Source organism: Conger conger, chromosome 6 (assembly GCF_963514075.1).
Source record: "Conger conger chromosome 6, fConCon1.1, whole genome shotgun sequence".
NCBI lineage: Eukaryota > Metazoa > Chordata > Actinopteri > Anguilliformes > Congridae > Conger > Conger conger.
Genome location: NC_083765.1, coordinates 52539774 through 52553023, shown reverse-complemented (window position 1 = coordinate 52553023; position 13250 = coordinate 52539774). Strand labels below are relative to the sequence as shown.

At 45.3% G+C, this 13250-nt stretch overlaps 1 protein-coding gene across 1 annotated transcript in view; it reads right to left on the bottom strand.

Annotated features, from left to right (window-relative positions):
• Nucleotides 1-8870: 8870 nt before the first annotated feature.
• The window catches only part of LOC133131007 (death-associated protein kinase 2-like), a 28621-nt gene continuing 24241 nt past the window's right edge, over nucleotides 8871-13250 (bottom strand). Inside the window, exons 10-12 of the mRNA XM_061246079.1 lie at nucleotides 11771-11860; nucleotides 10654-10746; nucleotides 8871-10029 (exon numbers count right to left, since the gene is read on the bottom strand). Of these exons, the coding sequence (XP_061102063.1) occupies nucleotides 9952-10029; nucleotides 10654-10746; nucleotides 11771-11860 (261 nt within the window). The 3' untranslated portion in view covers nucleotides 8871-9951. The remainder of the gene's footprint in view (nucleotides 10030-10653; nucleotides 10747-11770; nucleotides 11861-13250) is intronic.

The window sequence follows — 13250 nt, the reverse complement described above, 5'->3', positions numbered from 1 at the left end:
TTGCAGGGATCACCAAAATTCACCAAAATGGGACAAAAACTATAATGCAGGTTCATAGGGCGACAGTTTTTTTCGGGAGGTCATTTCACAGTATGAGAACAATGCAACTGGTTCTTAAGTGAACAATCAAATGCCAAAGGTCAGGCAGATCCACTGACATGTGCTCAAGTTTTTCTTTCTAGAACCTTCTTTCTTTCCCTGTCGATCTACTGTCCTGCAAATTTTAATTTCAACCCTGATTTGGCACACCTAATTCTGGTAATTAGAAGGTCAAAAAGATATCATTCATTCATCATTCTTTCTAGCTTTAAAATTACCTGCGCTTCCTAAGGGTTGGAATGAAAACCTACAGGATGGTTGGTCCAGAAACAGGGTTGGGGAGCCCTGTTCTAAAATACATATGCATATGTAGCACAGATTAATAGTGTGGCAAAGCATGTACGTTATCCATAGGAAAAGGTGATGTCATCCCCTTAGACCCAGGACAAAAGATAGCTGCCTTGGTTGGACACCTATGTAGATATCTACCTTGGGACACCTTACGACATCGATGTAAATGTGCCAGACTTAGCTAATGAGCTCATTTTCATCTATAGCCCATAGCCTGCATGTCTTTGGACTGCGGGAGGAAACCGGAGTAACCGGAGAAAATCCACGCAAACACGGGGAGAACATGCAAACTCCACACAGAGAGGCCCGGTTGGGGCTCCAACTCAGGACCTTCCAGCTGTGAGGCAACAGTGGCACCGTACTGCCCCTTGTTGTTTGGCAGATGGCACGATGCGGGGTGACGGACAGTGACAGAAGTTGAGGGATGGCCACACTGACTTTGGGAGTGAGCTGGGGACAGCAACAGGGTAGCCCACTCCAGCACGTACAGCTGTCCGTGTCTCTACGTGCCCCCACGTGCCTTTCAGGGCCACTCCGCCAACTCCACAACAGCGCTGGGGAACGGTCCAGATAGTGGCGTGCGCTACGTCTGCGGTTCTATTTAAATAGCGACTACACTTCATACGCTATTTAAACCGTTCCAACACATAGAGCCTGGCTGCAACCTTAGATGCCGGGGCCCGGCTGAGACGAGTTTGAAAACACGCAACCGAAGACAGGCTGACATCATTCGGATGGACCGTGAGTGAGGCAGTGTCGGCTTACCTCCACGGTATATTTTAAAACGCCGACAGCCTTCTGGCTGGCATCGCGTCTCATCCTCACACCTGGTGTGCGGTGTGGCTGCCGGGAAGGAGAGTTCAACGCCGCCCTCTCTCGCCCTGAGCCGCAGCCGGCGCGGTCTTCAGGCAGCGTCCCGCAGATGTCAGCCCGAGGATGGGGACGACGGAGGGACGGAGGACCCAGAAAAGGTGTGGAGCAGAGGACAACGGTGTCTGGCCTGGGGCGACGGACCGCGAGTATGTTTGGCGTCTATGACACAGCGCTGGAAGTATCCGCTAATCGAGACTCAGCGGGAAAATCCGATCTGGGTTAGGTAGTTCGATGCACGGGTGAAATATGAAACTGGCCTCTTACGTCACCCGGTATCAGCAGCACGATGGAAACACCAAAGTACAGAAATACCCCCCTCCCCCAGCGGTGGGAGACCTGTCAATCCGGGGCAGTTGCCGCAGCAAGTAGGGTTACAGTTTGGCAGGGCAGGCAGTGCGAGGTGCTTTGCCGCCGTGGACCATCAAAGGAAGTGTAGACGTGTGACATGTCACAGCCATGAGTGTTTGTGAGGGTGATTCACTGGCCCCAGCAGAGGCTACTCAGAGACCTTTTGAGGGGCAGGTGATCAACAGAAGAAAAGGGCAAACAGTTTCACAACACCCAGCTACTGCACAGAATATATTTTATCAACATTGAATGAATGAAAACTAATGACAGCAACAATAATAACACAAACATACAGTAGTCTGAGGCACCCTAGATTTTTTGGTTTTGTTTTCTACATTAGTGTGTCAGTAGAAAAGTACAAATCTTTTTCCAAACAATTAAATGTTACAGATACATGTCTGAATTTCATTAAATAAAATAACATTAGTAATAGAACACTTTTCTGATAGAAACTTGATCTAAGCTTCCTGGTAGCCATAGGCACGCAAGACAGTCAAAGTCTGCAGAAGAACCAAGAAGTGACAAGTTCTCCAGTATCTCCACTGTCCCATAAATCTGCGGGACAGTGCACTGTGGCAAAAATAATTGATGCAGGTTTAAAGGTGATGGGTGGTCACAAAAAATATTGATTTGATTTGCTACACTTTCTTTACTTACTGCACTTTATAGTATATATTTTAAATATTTAGAAATGTTTCTTTTTATTATTTCGGAAAGTGCTTCATGGATTATTTTACATGTCTAAGACTTTTGCACAATACTGTATATATTTCTTTAATCAAATTAAGGGGGAACTTGGGGAAAGATGGCACGATCAAGCACTTGGGCAGGGATGTGTGACCCCTCTGTCTGCCCAGGCCACTGGGTACCCATGCCACTGTATGGTCTCTCAGATACCCTGTCCCCCTTTCCCCCTGTCCCCCTTTCCCCCCGTCGACCTAGAGCCACTCAAGTATAAACTGAAACAATGTTCTGGAGGAAAACAAAAAAGTAGGCCAACGGCTTGGCAGGTTCAGTTCAGGTTCCTCATGTTGACATTGTCATGCAATGACAGTATACTGACAGCACCTTCCAATGACACCTCAGGCTAAAAATAAAAGAGATACACCTTGCTTCCAAAAAATATTATTGCAGTAGTAATGTGTGACCAGTAGTATGTAAAACAGGTAGCTCATGCTTGTGTCGGGGGCTAGTCCCCTTATGTTTTCTCATCAGCATATAAAAGATCTGGTGATTAACTTGGTCATGCAATAATTTACCATTGTTTACCTTTGAAAAACTGGCTTTGTTGCTTTAGCAGTATGTTTGGGATTATTGTCTTGCTGTAGAATGAACCGCCAGCCAATGCTGGGGGCATTTACTTGAGCAGATAGGAGGTGTCTATACACTTCAGAATTAATTTTGCTACTACCTTCAGCAATTATATAATCATTGTTTTAAGTAAGCAATGGACTTTCTATCCATGTTTCTCTTGAGTTGTTGCTCACGTTTTTGGAATTACTAATTACTATGGATATGGTTTGCCGGACCCTTGCCATGAAAAGGATACTGTCTTTACCCTGATTTGTGCCGTTTCAGGATTTCCAAAATGAAAAGAAGGTGAGGTCCCCCCACACTTGTTTAGCCACCCCACATGTTACAAAATAAGGAGCCCTTGTCGCTAAAGCAATGGAATCGTAAAATAGCTTATACAGATAGAACAGCGAGTCAACACATTCAAACGGTATGTCCTGTTACCATAGTGATTAAAAGTGCGGCAAATTAACACACTCCGGACCGAAAAACACAAAAAGACAAACAGAGCTGTTGAGAAGACGGGGGGAATAAACAAGAGTAGATAAACTGTTTCATTCCTGTGATTTTATGCTGTCCGTATATACAGATAACAGCTAAAACCAAGCTGTGTCTCATAGAGACATTGGCGCTGTCTGGGCCGTAGAGAGAGCTATTTGGAGCGAACGGCTCTGCGTTGGCCTCCGATGCGGAGCGCAGACGGCGACTTGTTGACACATGGTGATGCGGGCTGAGGCTTGGGGCGCAGAGTATTGTACACGAGGATTACACGAGCATGCGGGGCTCAATTTCACTCCCCCTCCGCCGCTCCGTTAATCGTTTCTTCGTGGCGCCGTTTTTATATTTCATTATCTGACCGATGAAACCCACTGGTATTAATTTGAGCTTACACCGGGGATACTGGAATCTAGCTGTCAAGGTCAGTGGAAGTGCTGGTTTTCATTCTTCTAGTCCAAACCCGCGACAACGGGGCCACGTTCAGCCCAGACGAAACGTAGCGAAACCTTTATTTCCTCCTATGGCGTCTGAGGAGGCGTTCCTCGGCCTTTAAAGCATAGGCCTACATCACTATTGATTCGGGCTACACCCCCGACACACCCACCAAACGGGAGCAAACATACCTCAAAGCCTGTGTATCAACACAGCTGGGAATCAACACCGGATTTGTGTGGCTATACTGGCTCACCCTTCTCACTCTGACCCTAAATCCAGCCTGAGCCTCTCACACCAAGTTAAGTCCCTGTATCTGTGTCTTATTCTGATTCCCTGGAAAGTGACCTTGGGTGTCTTGAAAGGGGCTTTATAACTAAAATGTATTATTATTATTGTGATTTATTAAGATTCATATAACTGGTATTATTATTATTATTATTATTATTATTATTATTATTATTATTAAGCCCTTTACCTTACAAAAAATGGCCCTTGAGAACCTGGTTCTCATTGTTACTCCTCGGTGATGTAGTTGACCATAGGAAACAGCTAAAATAACGCTATAGTTTCTTATATTAAAATTGATTGGTAAAGACAAGGAGGTGCAGACTATGCAGCTCTCTATTTTCAAGGCTGGGGAACTTGAGGATCCTGATCTAAGAAGTAGTTTATCTCTCTCTATTGAATCGGTTGATAATTTAAGTGAATAGGTTTGAGAATGACTGTGGCTTCCTCTCCGCCCATGCCCTGCGTAGCTGGCCTACATTTTCCCCGATGCCACAGCGGCCCCGCTTTGCTCCCCATCTTTCAGCTTGGTGGAGCTCGGACAAAACTATTCCTGTTTTATCGCCTGACAACTGCGGCAAAAAAATCAATCATCACAATAATGAGAAGGGACAACTGGTGTCAATTAGCGGCTAATGGTGGGGGGAAGCGGTGAGGCCCAGGAGTCAGGGAGAGGAGACAGGGAGAGGAGTCAGGGAGAGGAGTCAGGGAGAGGAGACAGGGAGAGGAGACAGGGAGAGGAGTCAGGGAGAGGAGTCAGGGAGAGGAGTCAGGGAGAGGAGACAGGGAGAGGAGTCAGGGAGAGGAGTCAGGGAGAGGAGACAGGGAGAGGAGTCAGGGAGAGGAGTCAGGGAGAGGAGACAGGGAGAGGAGTCAGGGAGAGGAGTCAGGGAGAGGAGACAGGGAGAGGAGTCAGGGAGAGGAGACAGGGAGAGGAGTCAGGGAGAGGAGACAGGGAGAGGAGACAGGGAGAGGAGTCAGGGAGAGGAGTCAGGGAGAGGAGTCAGGGAGAGGAGACAGGGAGAGGAGTCAGGGAGAGGAGACAGGGAGAGGAGTCAGGGAGAGGAGTCAGGGAGAGGAGACAGGGAGAGGAGTCAGGGAGAGGAGACAGGGAGAGGAGACAGGGAGAGGAGACAGGGAGAGGAGTCAGGGAGAGGAGTCAGGGAGAGGAGTCAGGGAGAGGAGACAGGGAGAGGAGTCAGGGAGAGGAGTCAGGGAGAGGAGACAGGGAGAGGAGTCAGGGAGAGGAGTCAGGGAGAGGAGACAGGGAGAGGAGTCAGGGAGAGGAGTCAGGGAGAGGAGTTAGGGAGAGGAGACAGGGAGAGGAGTCAGGGAGATGAGTCAGGGAGAGGAGACAGGGAGAGGAGTCAGGGAGAGGAGTCAGGGAGAGGAGACAGGGAGAGGAGTCAGGGAGAGGAGTCAGGGAGAGGAGACAGGGAGAGGAGTCAGGGAGAGGAGACAGGGAGAGGAGTCAGGGAGAGGAGTCAGGGAGAGGAGACAGGGAGAGGAGACAGGGAGAGGAGTCAGGGAGAGGAGTCAGGGAGAGGAGTCAGGGAGAGGAGTGGCAGGACGAGGCCCCGTTCCTGGGGCACAGCCCATGCACCTCTGAGCAATAATCCACCTGAATTTCTCAAAATTTCATGTATATTTTCATATGCAAAATTCAACGCAAGCCCTGATTAAGGGGTACTTGTACTCCAAAGTGAGCAGACATATTGCCGAATACTTAACTTCCTGTATTGTGACAGTGCACAGCAACATAGAATATGTGATATGTTACCAGTTATACAGAGGTGTGTGTGTGTGTGTGTGTGTGTGTGTGTGTGTGTGCGTGTGTGTGTGCGTGTGTGTGTGTGTGTGTGTGTGTGTGCGTCTGCGTGTGTGTGTATGTGCATGAGTGTGTGTGTGTGTGTGAGTGTTTGTGTGTGTGTGTGGGGGGGTTTACATTAAGCATAAGAAAATGGTATACACAACAGAGAAGGGTATTCATAAACATATCTATTAATTTATTATTTTTTGTAAATTAAGAAAATGGAGAAAAACACAAACAAGCATACGACGGAGACATCCCGCTGCTCCCGTTTAGCACAGTAAGTGAGGGCAGAACAAACATACACCCTGTAAACAAACAGTGGCACAGTTAGAACAGCCCTCCCCCAGACACGGGGTTCAGGCTTTCAACTGTCAACATAGACCGCAGAAATAACGTGACACTGGAGGTACATTTCTGTTCTTCAAGAATCAAATTTCCCAAATGTTCCCCTGAAAGTACAGTAATGTTCTCTTTGGGTACAAATGAGTATGTTTTCCAAGAAAAAAAAATGAATGAAGTTATATTTTGCTGGCTAAGGGTACAATTCTATGCATCTATAGGGTATCACCCCAGGGACAAGCATTTGTACCCTTTTAGGCACTTTTTATACCTTTATTTCTGAGCATGTCTATAAACCAGTGGAGACAGCCCAAGGGAGACTAAAACCCTCTTTATACTGCGTTCGTGTGGAACTTATTTGTCATAATTTCACTGGATTAAGAAATTAATTCTCAATCTGCTTTTCCGCTTCATGCTTTTCCTTCGTTTGCTTGACATTCCACTCTTAATAACAACGATGGAATCGGGTTACTTTAAATATCTGATCAGATCAATGAGATTTGAGATCAGCGTCCATGATTAAGAATCTCTGTGATATGCACTAAGGTATTTAAAGTAGCACCACACATAGAAAAGATGCAATGATGTACAAAATGGAATCAGGTGCAGATTTGGCATTGTCATTTAAACTGCTTGATGTTCTTTTAGGAATTTCCAAAATTGAATTCAGACTCTTCACTGACATGAGCACAACAACAGAGTTCAGGCACAATGGTGACATGTTGACCAATAAAGACAACACAAAAATACAAATTCAACCAAGTCCCCCATTCATTCATTCAACACAATGTATTCACAGTTCATTAATGAATTACCTGCATTTGAAACTCTTGCATTTGAAATTTCATGGAATGTTTTTTTTTTCCTTCAATCCGTTTTGGCTATCATGAATGCGTTAGTATGGTTAATACATACATTTCATATTACAGGAGACAATCTTCCAGGGATGGCTTCAATTGTGGAGCTGTTGCCATAAGAACAGCACAGATGCAGCTGATTAAGCTCTACATTTGCATTCTATGAACATGCATTTGGTGAGACATTTCAGATTTCTGTGCTTTCCGAGGTTGCAATTATATTAGTCAATAAAATGTATGTTGCAACTGCATGCGTTTCAGAGGCAAATTTGTTAAATGCTGCACATACCTAAACCACATTAATCACTTGCTTCTGTTAAGAAGACGATGCAGACGGCATATTACTGTCAATAATAGTATTGTTCGTATTTCACTATGAATATGAACAAGAACATGTTTCATAATATAATAGAATCATGATAATCTCATGAGAAGACGTCTCCTCCAAATCTGCAGGACGTGTTTTCAGCTCCTGGTCTAGGGATCAGCACAGCTAATCCAGACCAGACCAGATCAGCTCGTCATCTTCCATCAAATATATATGAGGCTGGGTGGGGGTGGGAGGAGGGGGATTAATTCAGAAAAATAAACGTGACGACGTAGGTCATGGCAGACAGCCCATGCCCTGGACTGCAGGGATGTCTGCAGGGGTTTCTGGCTGGCTTCCCATCACGAAAACTCATAAACCACTTAGTAGAAACCTCACACTCACTTCACCTGAATGAAGGGGCGACATCAGCTCAGGTGGAGGGTTGCCGGTTCGATTCCGCCCTGGGCGTGTCGAAGTGTCCCTGAGCAAGACGCCAAACCCCCAAATGCTCCTGACGAGCTGGTTGATGTCTTGCATGGCAGCCAATCGGCTTGAGTGTATGAATGGGTAAACGAGAAGCATCAATTGTACAGCGCTTTGGATTAAGGCGCTATATAAATGCCGACCATTTAGCATTTACCATTCCACCCAACTAAGCCAAGAATGTGCAGCAGGAGAAATATGTGCATGTTCTAACAGGCTGTTAGAGGAAGTAGGCCATGAATCCGTGAATCCTGATTGGAAAAACTTAACAGGTTAAGCAGGGGAAAGTGATAAGACTTGATGGGGTGGAGTCTGTGCCCCAGGTCCTCAAGACTCACAATCGAGCTGTGTGATTGGTGAATGGAAAGGTAACAGAGAGGATGTGGCTTTCTGGTTAGGCCACACCATGTTTAGCACTCAAGCACTTCCTGGTGTTCAGATTTCACAAGATGTTGTCTTTTTTAATCGCCCCAAATAAACCATTTTGTCTACAGAATTTTCTGAATTTAACCAGTTTTTTTAATTTCCCCAATTTATAATTCTCAATTGATTTCATTTAATCATCAGTGCTTCTTCCACCATCCACCATCTTAGCTGTGCAGCCATTTTGTCAGGAAACTGCACATCTTGTGCAGGCAGGATTTGCAACTGTATGATGAGCGAGGGGAAAGTCACCCCTGACAATACAGTAATACAGCCAATTAGGCCTTCTGACCATATTTGCAACTGGCATGCTCAGGATTCAGCTTAAGCTATGTTTTGAAACAGCTGGTAGCAGGTCGACCCCAATTTGACAGCAGGGGAGTATCCGGAGGGGCATGACTAGAGCACACCAAAAGTCGAGTCCCGATGGCGCATTTTTAAATTTGGATGGAATCAGTTGAACCTCGATTAGCCGCTCATCCTTGAATCTTATCTAGTGCCACAACATATCTGTTCATAATGCTTCCACTGTGAATGTTTGATTTATTAACACATTATAGCACAGGTACCACAGTAATTTAATCACACGGACAAAAGTAACTTTTCACCAGCTTTTCTACTCATGTAAACTATGTCGACGGTCATACATTCGTTTTCGTAGTTAAGACACCTGTGTTTGGCTCCTCGTGCAGAGCTTATGAAATCTAAACAAGGGGATCATCTCTCAAAACCTGTTCCAGATGCAGAAACCCTGGTCACTCCTGTAAACTGAAACACACTCCACACACTCAACCTGCTGTATTACTTCAAATAAACACCATGCCATTATTTCTAATTAATCAATACTCCTGTGGCAATTTGAGAGCTGTGAAAATGTGGTATGTAGCTGTTTGGAATGATGTAATATATTTTCCAAGCGGTCTTTACAAATAGACCAAGTATTAACTCACAGCTGCCTTTGTTCAGGAGCACAAATGATTAATCATTCAAATGCAGTGTTCAATTGAAAGATTCATGTAGTCAAGACTACTCTGAAATAAAAACATTGCTGCATATCTACATTTAAACTGAACATCCTGCTTATCCAACAGATACATTTATGCAAGACTGAAGAGCACTAAGGCACTTATTTTTTTAAACGAAATTCAAGTAATGAATATAGAACTTCTGTTTTGCCTATCTACAATTTAGCTTACCATATTAACAATTACAATTAAGACATTAATAAAGGCCATTGCTAGACAGCCTTAAAAGACACTCCTGGACTATGACCACTGTAAAATACATTCGACATACATACACTTTAAAAGCCAGTTCATAACCCGTTGAATCACGCGTGTCATTTTAAGCTTATACGATGACACATACGCATTACCCCAGAGAGGTGCTTCACAGGCACTAGATCCAGATGTCTGTGGGGATGTCGTTCAGGAGTCGTGCGTGTGTTTAAGGTCGTCTGCCAATTGGGCATTGCGTGGTTAAGTCCTTCCACTTGGGAATGTCTGCATTCAGCGTGGCTCGGGCGGGGTCATTCCCCTCCTGGATTATGTTCCTCAGCACGGCCCTGAGGCGGGGTCGAGGGGAGCCCGGGGGAGGAGCAGGGTTCAGGAGGTGCTGCTCCTCTTCCTGGTCCGCGGTCTCCTCTTCTGCACCTCCTCCTCCTGGTCGCTCTCGCAGGCCCTCTGTGAAAGGAGACCACGGCTGTTAGGGACCGCGCTGCCCATCCAGAACCTGCTGAACCGGGCAGAACCTGCAGCTCAGAGGTCACAGGCTCCAAGCAGACACATGAAACGTGGGACTTCTGAGGGCCTCCACCACGAAGATGGAGTAAAAAGCCAGGAAGCTCAGTAAACACCCTGGACAGGTCGCCAGTCCATCGCAGGGCACACACACCATTCACTCACACACTCATACCCACGGGCAATTTAGACTCTTCAATCAGCCTAACGTGCATGTCTTTGGACTGTGGGAGGAAACCCACGCGAACACGGGGAGAACATGCAAACTCCACACAGAGAGGCCCTGGCCGACAGGGATTCAAACCCAGGACCTCCTTGCTGTGAGGCGGCAGGGCTACCCACTGCCGCCTAAACTGCAGATGTATTACAACAGAGAATGTAAAACAGAGGTGTATACTGTCACAGAGAGAGAAAGAGAAAGAGAAAGAGAAAGAGAGAGAGAGTGAGAGAGAGATACTACTATTATTCTTATAGACTTTTCCAACATCATCCACATTTGAAAACATTATAATCAGACACCATTTGGCCTCAGGTCTGCGACGGTCAGTGAGGGCAGTCTGTACCCACCTGCTCACTCTCCTGTTCACTCTCCTGCTTGCGGCGGTCTTTCTTCATCATGCGGGTCAGGTGGTTGCACAGGGCTACAATTCTGAAGGACAGCTGCAGGGAGAAGTCACGAGAGAGGCTGCATTTCATTTCATATTCACGCACAAATGCAAATGCAAATGGCATGACCAGAGAAATCTCATTTCACCTAAGCAGCTAACTTTTTTTTTGCTTATTTTTTATGATTATAAAGTTAAACTTAAAAATGCTTTCCATTTTTTTACCCAGTGCTGCATTATTGCATTCATATGAAACACCATTACACTATATTACAGTCATTTAGCAGACCTTCTCATCCAGAGCGACGTACAATAAAGTGCAAGTCATAACCAGTGTGTTGAAGACCCGAGCAGGGGTCGGCAACCCTGGTCATGGAGAGCCGCAGGGTGTGCTGGCTTTCATCTCCACCTTAAAATAAGCAAGCGACTCAGACCCAAGAAACCAGGTGAGGTGAGTTAACTGTGTAATCAACGGCTTTCATTGATCAATTAATGCCAAGTAACAACGAAAGCCAGCACACCCTGCGGCTCTCCAGGACCAGGGTTGCTGACCCCTGCCCTAGAGGAAAGTACAGTTCCAAGTCCTAGAGTGATCATGCCAGAGACATCATAAAGATATTAACCACATATCCAGAGGGAAAATCGTTGACGCCCACAATTTTTTCTTTTTAGCTAATTTTCAAAGGTGGGAAGCCAACTGTTACGCATCAATACTATACAGAACTCTGCCGGTACCTGATTGGTTAGAGAATACTTTATGCAAATTAGATGGAAACATCAGTCAAACTTAATTAATTAATTATTCTTGGCCCACCCAAGAATACAGTTTTTCAACTTTGTAGTAGGCGGAGCCAGCCTGACCACATGACTGAATGGGGTCTGGGCCCTGCAATGGACTGGTGACCTGTCCAGGTTGTAGTGCTGCCTTTGCCCAATGCATGCTGGGACAGGCCCCAACCCCCCTGCGACTGTGACCAGGAGTAAGCGGTTTACAAAATGGATGGATGGATGCCTAAACGTAGGACAAATGTTTTCCACCGATCGACCGATGAAGCGTGAGAGCCGGACGGAGCACCTACCTTCCACCTGCGCCTGGCGTACTGCCTCCTGAAGTTATCCAGGTTGATGACGGACAGCCTGCGAACCAGAGCCTGTCTCGGGTTCAGGGGCTGAAACAGCAGAGATCAGAGGCCAGTCATGGACATGCATATGCCATGGTTTACATTGTGTTTCCTGCTCGGTTGTCTTGGCCGGCCTTATTCATAGGACTCATCTGCAGGGCTAGGACAGCAGATAGGACTGTAGATAGGACTGCAGATAGGACTGCAGATAGGATTGACTGGAGCAGTCGCTCTGTACCATAGAGTGTAGTTCTGTGCAGTCCACCACATGACTTGCACAGAACTGCACTCTATGGTACAGACAGACTGCAGGTATGTGATTGACTGGAGCAGTCGCTCTGTACCATAGAGTGTAGTTCTGTGTAGTCCGTCACATGACCTGCACATAACTATGCTCTATGGTACAGACAGACTGCAGGTATGTGATTGACTGGAGCAGAACTAAATTAAGGTAAAATTGTATCGCCAATTTCACTTTGCTTGATTTTATTCACAATAATTGTAATAAAAAATGAGATTACTAAATTGAAAAACATTGAAACATAAGAGTAAATGTATAGAAATAAAAGTATATTGTTTCCTGGTATGTTTGAACATAAAATATCATTATCCACGTTGTTTATTATATGTAGCCTTTTTTCTAAATTTTTATTTAGGGTGCCAATAATTCTGGAGCCCACTGTACATTACAAGAACCTCAGACTGCAGATGACGCTGCAAAAATAATTCCGAACTTGTTGAATATTCAGGGTGCCCATATCCAGGGCGCAGTATCTGTTGGGTGCCTACAGTGCAGTGCAGTAGCAGACACTTATATATTAATTTTTTTCTGGTAAAGGATTAATTTACCAAAATATTGAAGTGTAGGGGAAAATTCACAGAACAAAAGATCTCCCTCCTAAAAGCATGATAAACAAGCGCAAGTCAAAATCAGACTCCACCTTAGTGAGCAGGCTGGTTCCTCCAAAACTCTCGACGATGTGTGCTAAAAGTTTATCAATATATCTGTATTAAAGTATGATATGTACCCTGTATAGTTTCAAATTGATTAACTGCTAAATTGTGCTAGAATTACACAGCAGCCAGCTGGCAAGGGGGGGGCCCGTTTTGAACTGTGTAGACCAAACTGTCAAGGAAACGGGCAGAGCAAGATATGACTGTACAGCTGATTTCTCCGGGACTCTCGATGTTTTATGCCAGAAGCGTATCTGTTTGACCTAGAACATTAATTATAGCTGAGCTTATGAAAACGCAAGAAACCAGTTAAAACTGTTGAAATGAGAGCAAAGAATGCTACGTACATTTACTCCCTTAGAAGAGAATAATTAATCAAATGTTTAGTGTGTCTGTATATTAGAAAAGTATATTAGAAGTGAATATTAATGAAATGTTTCGTTTGTCTGTATCTTTTCAATGATTACTGCTGCTTAGTTCGTCT